Here is a 20711-nt window from a genome sequence, read left to right on the forward strand (position 1 = left end):
GGTACAGTTAGTTCCATGGGTTGGGACCATTCATAGAGTTCCGTATCCACCATCACATCCATGATGCAGAATCGCTCCTAACCCCCCAAATTCCCTTGTGCTGCCTCCTCTGTGATCAATCCCCACCCCCACCCCACCCCTGGCAACCACCAAGCCATATGGGTACCGTGGGCAGGGTGTTCTAGGCAGAGGGGAGAGTGAGTGCCTGCAAGGCTGGCTTTATACTAGCACAGCTGAGTGGCACCCAACACTGCTGGTGACCAGAAACTGGGGCTGTGCCTCTAACGAGCCCTGGACGCTCACTGGGAGGCAAGCTTCCAGGCAGGATGGGCACCATCCTGGGGATACAGTAGTGACAAGACAGATACAACCTTCTCAGGAGCCTCTCCTCAGCAGCCTGGGGGAACCAATTCTGCAGAAAGATGGGTTTCCTATAACAATACATCTTCGCCTTTGTCCCACATGCTTTGTCCTTTCTGTATATGGTTTTGCCCAGCTGGGGTTCCACCGACCTGCTTTCACTCTGTGTGTAGATGGGCCACTATCCTATTTTGACTCCTTAAGTTATGCTTTGGGAATTGTCATTACTCGAGGTTCTGCCAAAAAAACAAAACAAAACAAAACAACAAAAAAACTCCAGACTTTTAAAATTCTAAGGGCAAAATCCAGGGAACAATCCAGTTTAGAGGGGTGGTTCTCAACCCTCCTGGTACATGAAAATTGTCATATAAGCTTTTAAAGTTACATTAGGTCCCCACCCTAGAGATTTGGCTTCAATTAGTCTGGGTGGGACATAAGCCCTTGGGTTTTTTTTGGGTTTTTTTGCTTTAATAGCGCTGTAGGTGATACTAATATGCAACCAAGGAAGATAACCACCAGTTTAGAAGAAGTCGTCTCACATATAAGTAACTTTCCCACAAAATAATGTGATGTAATGTTTCCCAGGAATATTGATCTCCATTAAGATGCTCCTGCACAAGATGCAACATGTACAGATCCCGACAGCAACCCAGTACGGAGTTTAGATTCTTCACTGCTAAGTAAGAGCTGACATTTTCAAAACACTGGGGAGGACAACTGAATTCATCCCTAATGGTAGCTTTCCCCAATTTCCTTGTTAATTTACCTGTCATTGTCCTACAGGTAAATTGGGAAATTGCTTTGTTTATGTGACACGGTTTGGGTGGATCCGACTTAGATGGGCTACTGGAGGGCACACAACAGAAAGGATAATGATTTATCATCTCTTCTTTGACCTGACACACTTAAAACGCTATTTTAAAAATGAGGAGCAGGATTCTGACAACTCTCCAGGGATTCAGCAAATGAACCTAACTAAGTGTAAAACAGAAAAGAATTCTTACAAGAATCTTCATCACTGATGCTTTCTTTCATATTTTCTCCCTCTTGGGCTTTATTTATGTTTTGAACAAATGAGTTTATTTAATAGATAATTAGTAATTCATTTTTCCCTTTTAGAATTACATGTCTAGTTAGAATTAAACATGCCTGGTGCTTTTGATGAATTTCCACCCTCTAGTGCTGTTTTATGTTGCCCAAAGCAAAGACATTTAATGATTTAGTTACTCTGGACGTCTTGCCATGGGTTTAAAAAAAAAAAAAAAGTTACATTTTTTGCATGGCTTTCTGAAATTCTTTCTGCCTTATGGACCCTATTTCTTCCTCTGAGGTTCTTTAATTGGTGATCACAGGCCCAGAATGTAGGACTCCATCTCTATGAGTCAAGATGAGTGAAGGCAGGTCCATTAATAAAGCCATATGGACATTAGTTTTGGCCAGAAACAAAAGATTGATACGACATTCATTTAGTTTGTTTATGTGTTCCTTAAATGAAATCAATCTGGATGGCTGATACTTTAGAACATGGGTCCAAGATACACCCTATGGCTGGAATCTATCTTCCAAATTCAAAACTTACTCAGACTTAAATGGAAGTGGTAAGTCAGGACATTCCATTTCATTTCCCCATCTTTAGCATTTAAGAAGGGGCAGTGGGTTAACTCAGTCACGGAAAGCAGGGTGCCCGTTCTAGCAGAATTTTCTGGTTATGCACGCTCATGGAGACAATTCCAAATTCTGATACATGACAGAGCCAAGAATAAGAAGTGAAAGTTAAATGGGCCCAATTAGAGGCATGCCTTTTATGCTTGGCCAGAGCCTGAGAGCCTTGGACCAAGCCAAAGGTCCAAGGACCAAGCTGTGTTTCCTGGTGCCAAATAAAATATATCTCATGAAGCTATAGAAAACAGAACTATCTAATGAGGCGCATTTGGTTAGGTAGCCTTTGATTATAAAGCCTTTTTATACCTGGAATTCTGTTTTCCTTTTTCTGTTTCGTTCCATCCTTTGCTTGATTTTTAACTAACAATATTTGTCTTGCTATGAAAGTTTCCCTTCTTGTCCTTTGCCTCTCCTGTCAAAGTCAACATAAATTAGAAATGGTTGCAGAGGCAGATGCGGTCAAGGGCGAAAGTCCTATATTAAGAAATCTAAAAGAACACGGAAACCTACAGATACCATCTATTTGACTTGCCTTGTTAGGATGGGAGGAGGAAAGGAATGTGGAGAAGACAGGCACCACATTTATCTTGTTAAAAACACAGAAATATTCACTAGCCCTGTAGATTCCCATGTCCCCTATAATCTACTCTTAGATTAAATTTTGAAGCTTCCATTTTAGACTCCTACCAAATCTTTGATGCTTCACAAGTTGGCTTACCCTTTTACTATGGCGCCCACTGGTTATTTGATTCAAGCATGCCTTTCAACAGACTATACGTAAGCTCCACGAAGCCAAGGTTTCTGTCTGCTTTGGCTCTTCATAATGCCTGGCGCATAGAATATGCTCAATACATATTTGTGGAAGCAAGTTGATGGGATAGGGGAGGAGAGGAAAAGAGTTAAGTCTAAGATGTTAATCACGCCACGCTAGACATGGCCCCGGCTTTGCTACCAGTCACTTTCTGCCTATACTTGATTTGGAGACCTCTAAGTGACACGGGTTGCTGTGTCACACTTTGATGCCATCACACACTTTACACCCTCTGCTGGGCATGCCCTTTCTCTTCCTGATTCACTTGGTGAAAACTTAGGTGCCATTTGAAAACCCTTCCGGGATGCTGACATCCCTGTCAGTGTTAACGTCTCCTCCCTTTACACTGCCTGTACCTTGGATGCACATCGGCCGAGCTGTCCTTTCGTTGACTTTGTTTTTTACTGCTTGAGGTTTCAACTTACAGTTTACACCTGAGTTCCTTATAGGCAAAGACAGTGAGTGGCTTCGACATCTCTGCATTTCTCTAGTGGGGAGTACTCAGCAGGCATTCGTGCAACATTCATCCATTCATTGTTCACCCTGAGCACAGTTCTCAGGCATTGAGAACACAGTTCACAAAACAGAATAAAAAAAAAACCCTGCCTGCACCGAGTTTATATTCTAAGTGTAGGGGAATGACAACAAATAAGATTAATAAAATACATCAGAGAATTGTGGGGGGAAAGTCAGGAAAGGAAGAGATAACATGTGTGTGTGCACATATGTTAAGGAGAGTATTTGAGCGAAAAGGATATGTGGAAACTGCATGTGCAAAGGCCCTGAGGTAGGTATGTATCTGGCTCTCCGGAAGACTCATGGAATAACAAGTCAGTGTGGCAGGACCAGAAGTTAGTAAGGGAGGGGGTAGTAAGAGATAAAGTCAAAGGTAAGGGGGGGGGGTGTAGGTTGTCTGACAAGCCACTAGAAGGACTTTGTTTTTCACTGTGAGTGACAAGAGATGTCACTGGGCGAATGTGAACAAAGGAGTGATGAGATCCAGCTCATTGTTTAACAGGGTTGTTCAGGCTGCTGAATTGAGAGCAGACATTAAGGAAGCAATGACGGAAGCAAGGATAGAAGCTTGGCAGCTATTTATTACAACAATCCAGGGAGGAGATGGTAACATCTCAGACCAAAAGCAAAAGGTGTGTAGAAGGTGGTTAGATCCTTGATCTATTTTAAAGATATAGACAATAGCACTTGGATGCAGGATGTCAGAGAAAAAGAACAGTCAAGGATGCTTCAATGATTCAATGACCTGGGGCTGAAAGGTCTTGAAACCAAAAGATGTAAAAGAACAACAACTATGAATTGAGATATGGAAGACTATGAGAGGAGCAGGTTCTGGGGGTAAGCCTGGAGGTTAAGTTTGAGAAGCCCATTAGATATCTTGGTGGTGATGTTGAATGGGGCAGTTGGATACATGGGTCTGCCATTCAATGGAGAGATCAGCAAAGAAAGGCTATTTAAAAGTCTGACATTAAATAAAATCACCAAAGGAGTGTGGATAGGAGAGAGAGAAGACCAAGACACTTAGCCCTGGGCCTTCCAAGATGTCTAGTTCATGAGGAAAAACCAGCCGAGGAGACAAAGGAGTAGCTAGTGAGACAGAGGAAGAACCAGGAAAGCGTGGTTCCAGAAAGCAACGTATTTAAAAGAGGACGGAGGGGTCCACCATGTTACTTAAAGGAGGACTGCAGGATCACCCGGGATTTCGCAATGCGAGTGTCTCTGGGGATCTGACACAACTGGTTTTGGTGGAGTGATGGATTTGTAACTGGAGTAGGCTCAAGAGTATGAGAGGAAAGCATGACTACACAGCTTGTTCAAGGAGTTTTGCTATAGAGAAAAGGAAAAAAAAGTAAACATAGAACAGCTAGAGGGGAATACGAGATTAAATTCTTCTGTCAAAGGGAGAAAGAACTACATGCTGATGGTGTTTCCATTAGAATGAGAAATATTGATGAGGAGAGAGAAAAGGGTTGTTATAGCCATGTCGGGGGGGGGGGGTTTGGGGATGGGGGCTAGAACCCAAGTGGGTGGGTTGGCCATTGCTAATGGTAATAGGAGAAAAAACAGAGCATACAAACAGGCATGCAAGTGGGGACAGGTGTGGTGGAGGCACTCTCGGGAGTGCTCCTGTTTGTCTTCATTTTCTCAATGAAATAGGGAACAAGTTCATGGGCTAGAGCAGGGTGCGCAGGGGATGTTAGACATTTGAGAGAGGAGCTGGTATGAAAGTCTTTTAGAAGAGTAGAAAAGCGAATGGAAGAGGGATATTTAATGTGACTTCTGGGCAGCACTGAGGGCCCGTTGACCATGAATTTCGGGTGAGGCTAGTCAGCAGGGATTTGGCCAAGTTCAGCTTAGGGATGGAGGTTCAGGAAGAGAGAGCTGGATTACCCAGGTCTGAGGATGTGCCGAGCACATACGACAAATATTTATGGAATCAGATTGAACCGGATAGACTTATCTCCTGTCAACCCACAGATAGCAGAGGGTAGTTTCCTCTTGGGATCACATATCTGTCCCACCCAGGTTTTGTCACCTTCGAGACAAAATCCACAATACTCTGGATTCTGAAATACTCACCGCCCTTCAAATCTGTGTTTTAAAAAATCAAACAACGCTTTTTGCATCATATCTGTGACCTGCAATTGAGCAAGCAATACGTTAAGATACAATAAAAATATCACTCATTACGACAAAACAACGTTACTCCTTTTCAGAACATTTGAAAACCGGGGCTTCCGGTTTGGAAAAAGTAGCATGTGAGGTCATCCCATGTCTCTGTTCTGAGCTCTGATACAATGACAACTAAAAAGTCAAACCGGATGTTTTGGTAACAATGCATTACATCTTAAGTGGCTTCAGTCTCACTCTCCATCTGATACGGTTCCCCCCAGCTGAGTAAATTGTAGCTAGCAGAAATTTTTAGAGCAACAGCCAAGAAGAGAAAACAGAACAAAACCAGGAAGCCATGTATTCCAATAATATCCCACAGCTTGAAAGTCAGCATGCTTGGCTGCTACGGGCTGTTTAGGCTGTAAATTCAAGAGGCAGGAGAGGGAGGGGCGTCACAAAGCAGCTTAGCATGCGAAGGTCAAGTGTGCTCCAGAGGGTAGCTACTTACCTCGTACCCTTTCAGAGAAGGACCCACCAAGACTACTGGTCGCATGGAAGGTACCACGTCATAAGGTGGCATGTGCTCTGTCTGCAGAGAGAGAAGAGGACTTCAGGGAACTTAAAGATTTTATGTACAAACAGCTCTTTCTGAACTCTGCAATACAAGGCACTGGCTTTCCAGACATTTCTTTTCTTTCTTTCTTTTTTTTTTTTTTTACTTGCTTCTTTTCTAAATAAACCCAATCAAAGATTGGTGGACTTGTCATCCTAAAGTTTTTAAGTTACTGAGTTGTGTGCAGTCGTCTTGCTTTCCTCAAGAAACACTACTGATTATTAGCTCCTAAAGCAGGAGGAGCTGCTTTTGAACAAAAACTGGTTTGCTTTGAACAAAAACAGACAGAAACATGCCTCATGCACAATAGGTGCTTTAGGCTCGACTGGAAGTTAATATGGCTTTTCAGATGCATTTGTTTTCCGAAGAGCCAAATGTTCAGACCTAACATGGTTAGTTACGGAGAAAAGAAAGGTCTCTTTTACCTTTGTGGTTTAGATGTTTGTCTTACCTGGATAAAGCCTAATTTCAAAACACTGTAACTCTTATTACCAAATACTTGAAAATTCCTATTTTACTGTGAGAGTTTAAATTAGCATGCATGCTTGTTCTAGTCAACAGGAATCATGACGTATTCAGGATCACTTTTTCACAGCTTAGTGATGAATGTTTTTGGATTTTTGGGTTTCTACATCTTGAAGCTTAAACACTTAAAATGCAAGGTTTATGTGTCTTGGAGAAAAGGTGGATAATGTGTGATAATCAAGCTGGCTTCATCAGCCTCAGAAGGTTCATTATCAATGGGCATCTTTTATATGCTTCTCAAGAGCCATTTAGGCAGTGTTTCTATTACATAACTAATTCACGCCTTTCCACAGTCATTTTTTAGGGAGAGCAGGGGAAGAGCTAAATTTGGTAGCAATTTCTAAAACTTTCAAAACTTTTCAGCTTAACTGCTTCAAATAAAATGATCAAAAGTTTTTCCAACCATTAAGTAACAGCTAATTTGATTGTATTAAAATTGGCGATTTCGAGAGCAGAAAATGTTAAGATGACTCCCAACATGACATTTTTTTTAATGCAGAAGAGAGTGCAATATGGCCATAGACACTGAGATAAAGAAATCATTGTTATATGAATCTCTCTGCATGAAGGAACATCTGAAAATATATTTTAAGAATTTAAGAAACTTTTTTGGTCACACCGTCCAATAGAAACATATTCTTTAAACTATTTTAAGAATTTGATAAACTGATGTGCAAATGTAAATGTAATTTTTGCATCAGTCTGTTGCTTCAGAACATTTTACTGTTGCTTAAAATTGCTCATTACACACTTTCTGACTTCGACTAGATTTCACTTGCTTAAGGGGGGAATTAAAAAGCATATCATATTCAAAAGCTTCTGTCTGAGGTTTCACCAATAGTCATAGCAAATCTAATCAGAGGGGGGAAAATATTACCATGACTACACTGTCAAGTTTTACGGCTTAACATTTTACCTAGTATTCAAAATTAATCTTAAAAGACATAATAAAGGTAGAATACATTTTTAAACAGAAAAAAAAAACAAGACAAACATAATACAGTGACAGCACAAATGCCACACAAGCACCATTCTAAAAGCAACCTACAACATGGAAAACCAATCTTATCATTGAATCTCAGGTTGTGTTGGTTTTGTTTGTTTTTGAACTCTACACTAAAGTTGACCACATAACATAAGATCAATAACATAAGAAGAATGAATACCAGTGCCGAAGGCATCATAAGCATATTTATTGAATATTACAGTTATACCACCTGGGAACACACTGAAGACACTTAGAAGCCAAGTCTTTATAACTTATGCAGTTTGAGAATACCTTTTCCACCATTATAATTAGGAATATAAATTACATGCATTTTAGTCACAGCTACCAAGAAACTGTATTTCGAGTCTTTAAGTAATAAGTGTCCCAGTCTTTAATAGATCTTTGGTTCCTTCAATCTGTGACTGCCAGCTAGCAAAGGGTTACCCATGCTGGTAATCAGTCAGTTTCTTAATCAATAGGGTAGCTACAGAAATTACCTTATTTGATGGAATATTGGAACTTGGTGCCCTATTGATAATGACACCAACATTTGTATCTATCCTTTCCTGCTAACCTTATTTTGTTCACATTGTTCAGTGGAAACATTATGACACACATTTTTCAAGTTTTGGAATTTAAGAGTAAGCACACTTCAAAAATACATGTCTTGACTAAATGGTTTTAGTTCATGTTACTGCTCTGTAAAGCCCAGAGAGGCTTAGCAATGTTGATTTTCTAGGCTTCCGCACTGTTAGTCACTTGGCTATAAGTTTTCGTTGTGACAAGAAGATGGGACCAGGCAGATGGGCCCACTGTCATGAATGTACATCAAGCTGGGGCTTTCTGTGTTAATACAAAAACCCAGGTGTTTGAATTTTTGCCGGAAGTGCTAAGGTCTTCCATTATTAAAGTAACCATAATTCGTTAAAAAAACCCCCAAAAACAATATACTTCTCAGTTCAGTATGTGACACCTCATTGATGACTTCAGAGTTCCTCCACAGAGTAAAATACTTGTGTGCAGAGGAAAAGAGCTCAGGACATGGAGACTTGAGGGCATAGGAGGCTTTACTCACCACCTATGTGTCATAACATACCCATGGCTGTGTTGGGGTTGGTTACATGAGGAAGTATGACTTAAAAGACAGCATGATAGGCTGTGGGAAGTGGTATGTAAAAGAAGGGAATGAAAGGAAATTATGTTGGTGGGAGTATCCTTTCAAAATAATTCATCGAAGCTACAAAACGTGCTGAAAGGAACCAGACATCGTCTGGAGGAAAGAGAACTCAGGAATATTCTAGTTTCCAGTCAGGGGACGAGGTGCATCATTGTGTAGCATCTTGGTTGGCCAGTGGCAAAGGGTGTACACATGGCCACCTCCCCATTGTCCAACAGGTGGGATGCTGAAACCTGACTGATGGAGGAGGCAAGAACATCGGGAGAGTATTTATATATGACAATAGGAAAAACTCACAGTAAACCGCCAAAACAAGCCTGCAGTTTTCCACTGGTCTTGTTCATCTGTAGATTTTGCACCTAGTGGATTAGAAGTTTAAATACTGACTAAATTAAAAATTGAATTTTTTTTTTTTTAGTACAAGCTATATAATCTGGATAAATAAATCAGAATTGAATAATTGTTTTTCATATGCTCAATTATAAGTTAAATTTCTGGGGAAAAAAAGAGAAAGAGACAAAGACAGACAGAATAAGCATGCACAATAGAGGTGCATTATATGGCGTTGTCCGTGTTTGACATCCTTGAAAATGTTTCAACAGACTCCCTTGGTGGTAGGTAGTATTCCATCAAAAAGGATAAGTACTGTAATGGTGCTTTCACAGGTCACTCACTGAATTTAGTTGCTTGGAAATGCATGGACTCAAATTAGCTGTTTGAAAGGCTCTTTTCTTAGGGCAGGAATGATTGCATTTAAATAAGACTGTGGGGTTGAATGCTAATGATGCCAGGGGCAGGATAAACACAGCTTATGTCAACGTGCACTTACCGATTTCTGCTTCAGCTTAGCTACAGCAGCATGGAAAAGAGACAAAGAATAACAAAGCATGCATGTTATTGGCTTCTCAAAGGACACGGACAGTCAACAGGACTAGAAATGGGACGCAGCGCAGTGGAGCAGGTGGACAGACGGGAGCTTGGAAGTTAATGTTACCTTCTTAAAAAAGGGCATTCTTTTCTCTTTGGAGTGGGGTGACGTTACACTGTTTGCACTGGGCTTAGGGGAGCGGTGGTTGGCTGGAATATCATTCTCTTCTGCATCTAAGCCAGTAGCATCTATGTCTATAGCTATATACAGACAAACAATTCAAAATTCATCAGGTAGACACAGGAGAGGAAAAAACAGGTTATATAAAAAATAATGATAAAACAAAAGCAAATAGAATTCACCTTAGCCAAGATCTGTCATGAGTGCTCAGCACAGTAAACCAAGTAAAATTTAAAGGTAAAGCATGTTAAGAATGCAATGGAATCAAGTCTAACAAAACCGAAAGATCCCCTCATGCTATCTGTTTGCTTGATCAATTTTATGCTAGAGCTCGACTAATGTTTTTAGAGAAACACATTTTAAATTTGTAGTTTCAACTATAATAGTGATATTTCCCATATCAACTGTAGGTAAGTATGATACAAAACATTTCACTTTAGTTCTTACAATATCTTAAACCCGCTTTTAGATAATCAGGAACTCCACTGGAAATCTTGATCACAATATGCCTCAGATTTCTTACTTTGCTTGGTTTTGTGTGAAAATAAGGGCAATGTGAAAAAGCTTCACTAAAAATTGCAACAGGTATCTGAGGGAAAGAGAGAATAGAAAATCCTAAATTCAGATAACACGAAGAAGCTATCCACAAGGCAAATGATTCAGGGAAAGTTCCAGAATGGGCAGGATTAAAATGATTTCGAGGTGATAGGTGCGCCCTGATTGAAGGGCAGGGCTGGCTGAAGGCTAATTGGGAAGCACTGGATCCGGTCATCTCCAAATGAAATGAGTCGAATACAATGACATCAGGAGACTCCGAGGGATTTCTATGAAGCCCTGGATTTAACACAAGAGGCAGGGTGGAAGGGCACCTAGACCCAAGAGAACATGCCAGGGTGTCTCCTTATCTGGAGAATGAGAGGTTTAGGTTTGTGGTTCTCTATGCTTTCACTTTTAAAACCTTTGGATCTGAAAACACAGCACTTAAAAATTAAGCAGTACATGGAAACAAAATCCATCATCTCATGTTGAAGTCTATAAAAAGCCTCCACATGCAATGACTAGAGAATTTTATCAACTGTAAAATCAGGGCTGGAAAGTTTTTCAAGGACCATCTTCAACCCTCTTCATTTTTAGAGTTAAAAGATACACTCCTATTAAAGAGTTTAAGGGACTTGGCAAAAACTCGGTAGTGCCAAGACTCAGAACTTAGTTCTCCTGCTTCTGGAAGTCCCTATCCATTGTCCCGATGCCAGCTGCCTCTTCAGGTGAGGTCCCTTCTCAATCCTGCTGCACTCTTCCAGTTCCCTTTGCTCCTCGGGTGGGCTATGTCCTCAGTGTCAGGACTCAGGAAGTTATCAGCGAGTTCAGCTCACTAGAAAATTATTCTCTAGTTTAGATGAGGTCAAGTAGAAGAAAAGAACACCTACTCACCCCAGGAAAGCATCATATCGTGCTTGTTAGCTCTCTAATAAAAACCACACTATGTTCAGATTTAAAGAACAAATGACCCCCTTGACATAACAGCTCAGTGCTGCAAAGTCACTGGCATTCCCCGCGATATGCAACCTGAATTGGTGCTTGCGATAGCTGCTGCTAACTTTTTCAAAGGAAGGGAGATCATCTGACAGGAGTCACATTAGTTTTCAATTTTGAAGTTGCTGTGGATATTAGATGACTCAGCCTTTTGAAAACTAGGATCTCTTGTTTAATTGTCCCTTTTCATTTGATTAGGTCAAAAACCTCTAATGACGTGTAAAGCCTGACACTGTTTGCACAATATTGCAACTCTCGGCTATTGCGGGCATAAAGGTGAGGTATGACTCTCCAATGAAGGTGATAAGGGACTGAGGTGATTCCAGGAATTTAGTTAGACTTACCTAGTAAATGTCTTTCTCTTTGCACATCTATGCATATTGATGAACTAAAAGGTTATGACATAGTGTGTAATAGAAACATTGTAAAATGTGCCCAAAGGTTTGAAATCGATTCTAAATTTTATAGCACCCTATAATGTTTTCCCTTGAACCCCGTCTCAGTAAGCATGTCATTAGTGTCTTCCTGGATATGATGGAGAGGATTTGGGTCACTTTTGTACTGTTCCTATGTCTTAACCAACATCACGATGTAAGTTTCTGTTCTGGTGGTAAATTCCAGGATACTTTTACCTTTCTCATCTTTTATTGGACTTATAAAGTCCACTCAAGAGCCTTCCTGAAATTGAGGATACCTACTTGCACATCTGAGTTGACAGGGCCCAGGGACTCCAAAGGTCATGACATGGATTTTATAGTTTGCCCATTGATTCGGACCTGCTGTGGTCAGCAGATGGATTTTTTATTTTTTAAAGAAAGAGTGGAAATGCATAAAAAGTTTAGATGTGACATTGCCCAGCTGTTTGGCTACGCACACACGCACAGCCTGAGTTTGACATTTACCTGCATTTGGTCACAAGGGCTCAAAATCCCGTTTTGAAAACATTCCAATTTACTAGTTCTGACTTTTGGTTCCTTAAATCTAAAAGCACCTGGGTTCATTCAGAAACACAGGGAATTCTAAATCCTTTGGCCACTTTCAAAACACAGGAAAGAAATTAACTAAAGTTAAGAAGCATATTCAACTCTCTAGTTCCATATACTTTGACTCAATGATTCTCCTTATAATGAGAGATGTTACCCTTTTTAATTTCATTCTTGTATTTGCATACCTTGGCACACATTGGTTTTTACTTGGGAAAAACCATTTTCATAAATTTGAAATTAGTTTCTTTTATTCTTTTTCACTAGCATAATTTTTTTTTTTTGGTATAGAGCCTTGGGAACATTTTTTGAAATTTAAATTTTAGTTTAATCTGAGACACTTGGGTCAAGTTGAGTTGTGCAGAAGTAACGTGTGTACACACATGTGTAGGTGTGGGATATGCATTGTGCAATACTGTAATCCCTACAACCTCACAGCTTTGTGGAAAAGCTGGGATAAGCCTCTTTCTCCCTGTGACTTCAGAAAATATCTACTCCCCACTGGTCAAGGGAAGACTTATAAGCTTCACATAGTACCTAAAAAAGTTTCTATCCCATTACCCAGATGTGAAGTAGAAATGTTTCCTTTTCCAAACTATTGAGAACCTCCAAATATATTTACTAGTGATTTAGGAAGATGATTCTATTCTTTGGTCTCGCAATGGGTGAGGAGAGTTGGAGATGAGGTCTCTGGGAAACACAGAGGAAAGTTACAATTCCAGGCCAATCCACATTGGATAGCTTAAGTGGTTTTCCCTAGAGGTGGGTGAGGGACTCTCTCTGTAGAATTTTCTGAAGTTTTCCTTTAGACAAGTTGTGCTATTGATACAAAAATTACAGCAGGATTATGACATGCCTACGATAAATTCTGTGGTTGGTTAATAGCTCCAATCCACCCAGACACAAGTATTTTCTACTCTTGGTATCCAGGAAGGTTATTCCAAAGTCCTGTATCTGTATAAAACTTGGGTGAAGCTTTACATCACCTTTATTTCATTATACTAAACTCTTAATTTAACTTTAGTTTTAGTAATGACAAAAATCTGACTATAAAAATGAAATGTGATTTCACAAATGCACGAATTTATTTTTCCAAATGCATGTCCCTGCTCTCATTATATTGCCCAAACAATGAGAAGGCTACAGTATGGCTAGAGGGAATGACAATCTTCCTGGTCTACAGAAGTGGGGCTGACATCTGCGGGAGGGGCTGCTGCCTTGTTACAATGGGATGTAGCCTTTTCCCATTGCAGGGCCCTAGTGTCAGGCCTCCGGAGTCCCCAGAGAGCCTTTAAGGTATACAGGAAGCGTATAAGGTTTATATTGTGGTCCCCACAACCGCACACCTTTGAAAGGAAGCTGGGATAAGCCTCCTTTCCCTTGTGCCTTCAGAGAATATCTACTCTGTGCTGGTCAAGGGGAGACATAAGCCTCACACGGAATCTAGAAAAGTTTCATTTTTCCTTTCAAACACACTCTTTTACTTAATTTTGAGCAACTTAGGCTTTCTGGTAGGTATACGTACATGGTTTTTGAAACCAATATGCATCCCACAACGATTTATTATTGTGTTCAGATTTTGCTCACTTAAGAAGTCCTATAGTTTTTACTAAGATGCCCTTGATTGATCTCAAAAAGCCACCAACATCTGGGAACAAGGCGTGATGATTAGCAGGAGGGGATCCTGTTCTTAAGACATAGCGCAGCTAGTTCGTTAACTTCACAGAGGCACAATTCTCTGTCTTTGACCTCTCCCCATTTCCAGCTTTCCGGAAATCAGATACAGAATCATTTCACTCTAATGCTCTGCCAGCCAATCCTTATAATCTTACTCTGACTCTCAATTGCATCTCTGAGCCAGCTAAGACTCTGCACATGGGCTTTCATGCACTTTGACCAATTCATCTCCTAATTCTATAGAACTCCAAGTTCTACACAGAATGGTAGCGCTACCACATTTAGCCAATAAAAATTCAGTTAAATGTGAATTTTGGATAATCAATTAATTTTTTAGTGTAAGCATGGCTCATACAATATTTCCTTATACTAAAAAGTTATTCATTGTTTATCTGAAATTTAACTTGAACTGGCTGTCCTTTATTTTACCTAGCTACAGTACACAGGAACCCACTGCTTTGGAAATAAGACAGTAGTTACTGTTCCTACAAGTGTTTGCACCTTTGTTTCAATACTTCTATACATCTTCCACAGAGTCTTTTGAGTATAGCTCATGTCAAGTCCACGACGCTGTCTGTCACTTTATTTTCCTTTCCTCACCTTTCTAAAAGTTTTCATTCTTCTTCTCTTTTTACTTAGCAGTGAGGCCAACACCTCACATGTGATGCCTGATGGGCACACACTCATTTATTGCCCACAACAATGTGCTGGTTCCCATGGGGGAGGCTATGGACTGAAAGTTAAATACGTTCATCACTTTGATCATCCAAGCAAACACAATAAGCATGTTGACAGATTTCCTTTTTTTTTTTTCAAAGCCAGAAAAAAATTTCCCGAGTTTGTTCCTAACTGCATGTGGGCACTCATATTTCTGATCCCTTTTTCTAGGGTTAGAACAGGGATTCCACGTATTTCACACAACTAGGTAAGATGGAGGAAAGCATGAAATGCAGTATGTATTGTTCAGTGCTTACACCTACTTACCAGATGATGGAGGTGTAGATTTTCTGGAACTAGGTACTATGTCACCCAAACTGGATGATGAATTTCCTCCTGATTTACTGGAGTAAAGCAAAAATTTATATTAAATCTGACACTTATTTCAGACATTAACCTGTGTATTGCTCGATAAACATGATTCCTCATTGTGTTTTTATGGAACTTTAAATATGTCTTCCCTACAAGGAGCCAAACAGTAATTCCCCAGTGGAGATCCCTGGAGTGCTAGAAACAGCCATAGTCTGTCTCTCTTCCAAATTCGAGGTTTAATTTTAAAAGGCCCTGGGAGAATGGAGGAGAACTAGGGTAATTTCTGCAGTCCTCGAAATCTCTGTCAGGCTCACAGGTAGATAACAGCAGAGATTCCCTTTGCTTCTTTGATCTTAGAGACCCTCTGAAGCAATGTAAACTTATTGTTTACTTCTTGTTTAGTCCTTACTCCTTTGTCTTAGCTTGGTTACTTTTAGTATACCAAGATGGAAAGGAGCGACCTATAAAAGAGAAACACAATAATACCAAAACTTGCTAACCTTTAAAAGACACAAAAGAGCCTAAAAAAGTGTTATACAATTTAATCCTCAGATTATATCTGGGACATTTCTTAAGCATGGCTAACATGGAGGATTTAACTTGGTTAATTTAGGAATGATGTGAAGGGCATGTACTTCACAATGACCAAATTCTAAAGTTTGAGGTAACACCTGATTCTGTGTCTTAGAAAGTTTGATGTTAACATGCGAACAATAGCATTTATATTTTTTTACCAGTATACCAGCATGCTAAATAACATACTATGTACAAAATGGCCCCTTCACAAATAAAGATGGAAAGGAATACCTTAAAAGAGTGACATGGAATTTAAGGAAGACCATCTTATGGCCTAAAGTTTATTACCATAGCCAAAGCCAGGGTCTAGTTGAAATAATTTGCTACAGTAGCTATGGATCAAAGGGCAATATTTATTGATGTAAATATTAATATGAAAATATAAGTTTCACTGTAATACCAGTAGCAGGCTGAATTTTATTGCTACTCTCCTGGCATGTTTAATGCATAAAAGAGACAAACATCAAAAACTTTAAGCAACCAGCAGAAAGCCTCTACATATTTCTAAGGTTCTTAAAAGGAACTTCAATACATTTCACAAGGATTCCAGACAGTATGAAAAATGAATAAAAAGTGGTATTTATAGAAACAATTTCTGACAGTCATACAAGAATATCCATTAGCAGGACCAAAACATTTTCTTCCAGAATTTTCTTTTTCTTTTTCTAAAATACAAAGTCTAATTTCAGTTCATGCATGCGTTTGTTTAACATCCTCTCTGAATTTCAATAAAAGTCAAAGTATTATTTGAATCGTGTAAAATTGTGACAAATGTTGCAAATAGTCAAAATGTTCAGAATGCAAATTTGCCCTTAACTTTTATTTCTATAAAAATGCCACATCCTTGAGCTGTGCCCCAATTCTACAGCCCTTGATTTTGGTTGGTTTTTATAAATTACATGCCAGAATTTTAAAATACTGCTGAATTTTGGTTATGTCTACAAAACAAAACTCTATTTAAAATGTTAGGAGATGAATGAAAAGAACCTCTGAAAGCAAGTAAAGATATTTTGACATATTTAGGCAAAAGCTTAGGTAAAGAGACAGGACCAAATGAAATAAAAATTAAAAAAAAAATCAAGGGAAAATGTGTAGTTACAGGAAAGGTAACCCAGTTCCCTAGAATAAGTTTTGAGATGTTATATCCACCAAATGCAGATAATGTATAGTTCTTTAAGGAACACATGCGATAACAAACAATATATCTAATATAGTAAATAATAACAGATAGCAATAATAATGATTGGTTCTGTGCCTCTTGTGCCGGGTCCTGGCTACATGATTTGCTGTATTAGCATGGTAGTCTCTGTGAGGTCAGAGGTCAGGCTACAGTCAGATTGGTCGGGTTTTCATCCTGATTCTACCACTTCCTACTTGGGTGACCTTGGTCAAGTTCCCTAATTTCTCTTAGCTTGTCTCCTCGTCTGTGAAGTGGAGGCTCTTATACGTACTGTTCCCATAGGTTCTTATAAGGCTGGGCTGATCACGAACGCAAGACCAGGCATGCCCAGTTTGGAGGCAGAGGAAACCGTGCCTCCTTCACCATTTGGAAAAACTTCTCCCTTTCTACTCCTTTACAAGTATTGGGTTGTCGGAAAAGTCATGACGCATTTTTGCAACGAAAAACAGAGAAAAAATACGCATGACTTTTCCGACAACCCAATAGCTTTCCTTTCTCAGTTTGTATATGAAGAATCAGACAAGGATACACAAGTCTATCTCTGCAAAAGCCCATCCCAAATTTTCTACAATGTCTTTGACAAAACACCATTCCTAAGACATCAACCAAGAAAAGTTTTTATAAGATAATTTTCATAGATCCATGAAAAAATATTCCCATCCCACCATCCAGACTCACATATTAAAGGCTCTGAAAAATCCTAAAACAACTTTGCATTTCCTAGCATTATCCTCAACTTATTTGCCCATGGAACCCTCTTCTCGAGTGATTCAACAGGAAAACTGGAAATTGCTGCATCATCCTTAACAAACTGAAACCAAAACAAAATGTCCCCCAGCGGAGATAGCTTCAAACTTCAACAAACTGTATACAGCAATGTCTATGCCCCAGGAAAATGAATATTTTCCACATTATAAGATGGTGTTAACCAGTATTAAGGAACCATTGTCAATACAGAGAATAGCACAACACACAATAAAGCCAACAGAACATGAGAAATGCAACCAATAGTATGAACTCATCAATATCCTACAGGTAAAATGTGCATTCTTTTTTCTTTTTATCTCTATGCCTCTACTTTTTTATGGCTAAATACATCTCATAATCCGAGGGCCCTGTAAATCCCAGGGATTAATAAAAGTCAAATATGGGATAGAGGTCGCAAAAAAGGGAGAATTCCATCTGAACTAAAAGAGCCTGACAGTTATAAAATACTAGTTAGAGAAGACACATCTTCTATTTTACTTGTTTGCGAATGCTTGAAAAAAAATTCTTGCTAATGCTAAAACATTCCCATTGACAAAGGACTTGCATCATTATATAAACAAATAAAATATAAATGAAAGAAAACAGAGGCCTACCTATTCACATTGAAGAATAGACGTGCCCATATCACATCCTTTCACATAGGGAGAAGCATGCCACGTTCTTGGACTTGGCTGCATAGGGTTCAATTTCAAATTCACTCCATGTCTGAGTAACCCTTCTAGTGATTATTGTAATGAGGGGCAAACAACCGCCCAAACCTTAGGAAAGGTTATTCAGACCCAGCATATTACGTAACTCATTTAATTGCTATCTGCAAAGGCAATTTTGACTGGTTTTACATTGAGTTCCTCTTTAAGCGCTGAGCAGTAGGGAGAACTGAAAACTGAGTTTTCCAAGTGAAAGTGAAACTCACAGCCTACAAGGGCTGCTCTTTACCAATGATGTCGAAGACCAGTCTGTCATCTCTAAAGCGTCTTCCTGCCATGCCAGGTAGCTAGCTACAGACACTGGAATTAGTCACCAAGGTTGCTCAGTACCAGACCATTTTCAATAAAAGAATAGGACTTCAGAATTCCTTCTCCACTGTAGCCAGAATTTCATCTAGTCTGTGACCTTAGCTATTTTCATTAGTGATAGTAATGAACTCGATTTTTTCCCATATCAGATGATAATAAGATGCTGGGATGAAGTTTGTAAAATGCAGGATGTGTGATGCTACCAATAACCCTCTCACCAGACCACTTGATAATAAAGATTGTGGAATACAGCAAACAGCAGCACACGAATGATAGAACAGTCCAAACGTTTAGGCAAACGCTTGATCTTTGTCTCCTACCTGGAGTAGAATTTCCCTTGCTTGGCTCTCTGTTCATGCTGCAGCCTCATGTTTTCTAGTTTCACTGGGCTTGGAATGAATCCGATCTCACAGCCTTCTTTAACCAGTCGCCCTATCCACCAGTCATTGTTAAATTTCTAAACACAAAATCACATGTTAATATCAGTGTACAGAAGTTCAAATCTTCAGATTGGTTTTTTTTTTTCCACACTAACTACTTTCAGTGGAGAGAACTAATTAAATTATCTCTGTCACAAACATCACAAGCCAAGAACCCTTAGGTTCATGGGTTGAGCACATAAAAGTAAAGTATTTTTGGTTAAGACAAAAAATTTGGATAGGAATTAAGATGAGTCTGAATTCCTTCACAGCTGCTGCTGCTGTCACTGTAAGTTAAACTCACCTTGTTCAAAAATTAATTGCCCTTACTGCTAAGAGGCCATTAGGAACTGAAAGTGTCACAGAGGTCTCTCTCTTATACAATCCAATTAATTAGAAGTATTTTGAGTGAGAGATAAATATTGAAGTCTACCTGAAGTATTTTATCAGAGCAAAATTTACCTTTGTGCAAACAGGTTTATAACTAGCACAGTACAATGTTCACAGATGTTTTTTCTACCTCTGTTGATACTGCCAATTTCTGTCTCACAAATGGAATATTTGTCCTACATCTTTATGATTGGTCTAGATTTCCCTCAACGGAATAGTAATTTTCAAGTCTGTTCTTGACATTTCGAAGAATAATAGCCACTCTGTTTTGTTTTTGCTTTTTTCCTTCCATGGTAAAAAGATTCCTCTCCAAGCATTAGCCGTCGGGAGGAGGCCCTGGATTAAACTACCTCCTGTCATCCAATCCTGTTGTCCAATCAGAGTCCAGGCTCGCCATCACTTCCAAAAACTTTCTCTAGCCTTCCTTCCTCGCCAGTATCTCGCATCTCTTTCTAAACATTCATGAAATTAACTAAATTCTCCAGGCTCTCTTAATTGGGAGTCATTGCCTTCTTTGCTTACAGCTTTCAGCAGCAAGCAGTTAAATTCATGTATGCTTCCTAGGACACAATCATCCCCCAGACTCTAATTGTAAATTCCCATAGGTCTAAGGTAACCTCATGCTCACATACAGAGAACCTCATATAGGGGTATTTCTGGCCATCGAATACAGTGTTCTGCACAGCAGGCATGTGATGAATATTGGCTCAAAATAAACCTTAATTTAGGGTGAATTTTTCCAATTGACAGATTTGAGTCATTGCTAATGGAAAGGTGTTAAGTTTTGGCATGGAGGAAAAGGGATGTTTTTGCTCTCTGTTTCTTGCTTTCTTGGCTCCAGTTCCTCCCATTCTCCCTTCCACGGCAAAAATCTATCATTGAAGGAAAATAAGAGCACTAGGGGCCCAAGCTTAGACACTGTCAGCAAAGAGGAGAGGTCATGGATGCTGGCTATTATTACTACACTTTCCCCAGATGGTGAAACTTGAGGTATGCAGAGAAAAAAACACTAGGTCAAGGTTAAATATTAAAATTAAAAAGGACAGGTTAACCATAAAAAAGGATCATCTCCTCCAATAGTCACCAATTTCTGGGTCACAGAGCCCAGGGAAGCCTTGAAGTTATTGCAAGGGGATTGTGACATCTTTCTTCTTTAAAAACGTTACATTTCTGGGCCGGCCGAGTGGTGCGATGGTTAAGAACTCGTTTGGGATGCCAGAGGGCCCCGGATCGGATCCCACATATGAGGGCCAGTGACACTGCCCTCTACAGCTAAGATGCTGAACAACAGCTCAACCTGGAGCTGGGCTGCCATGAGTCGCCAGCGA

At 39.7% G+C, this 20711-nt stretch overlaps 1 protein-coding gene across 6 annotated transcripts in view; it reads right to left on the reverse strand.

Moving 5' to 3' along the window:
* The window catches only part of CACNB2 (calcium voltage-gated channel auxiliary subunit beta 2), a 44811-nt gene extending 25757 nt beyond the window's left edge, over positions 1 to 19054 (reverse strand). For 3 of the 6 annotated variants that reach the window (XR_002126289.1, XR_002126290.1, XM_019662922.1), the window contains exons 1-5: positions 18895 to 19054; positions 14990 to 15066; positions 9759 to 9892; positions 5970 to 6050; positions 5429 to 5487 (exon numbers count right to left, since the gene is read on the reverse strand). Coding sequence is in view for 4 of the 6 variants with exons in the window: in XM_019662922.1 (XP_019518467.1) it covers positions 5429 to 5487; positions 5970 to 6050; positions 9759 to 9892; positions 14990 to 15066; positions 18895 to 18944 (401 nt within the window). In the remaining 2 variants the exon portion in view is untranslated. Of the gene's footprint in view, positions 1 to 5428; positions 5488 to 5969; positions 6051 to 9061; positions 9124 to 9593; positions 9614 to 9758; positions 9893 to 14989; positions 15067 to 18894 lie in introns of those variants that run through there. The other 3 variants (XM_019662923.1, XM_019662924.1, XM_019662925.1) reach the window with 3 other exon arrangements.
* Between the last annotated feature and the right edge of the window lie 1657 nt (positions 19055 to 20711).

The sequence above is a fragment of the Hipposideros armiger genome, unplaced genomic scaffold (genome assembly GCF_001890085.2).
Source record: "Hipposideros armiger isolate ML-2016 unplaced genomic scaffold, ASM189008v1 scaffold_383, whole genome shotgun sequence".
Taxonomy (NCBI): Eukaryota; Metazoa; Chordata; class Mammalia; order Chiroptera; family Hipposideridae; genus Hipposideros; species Hipposideros armiger.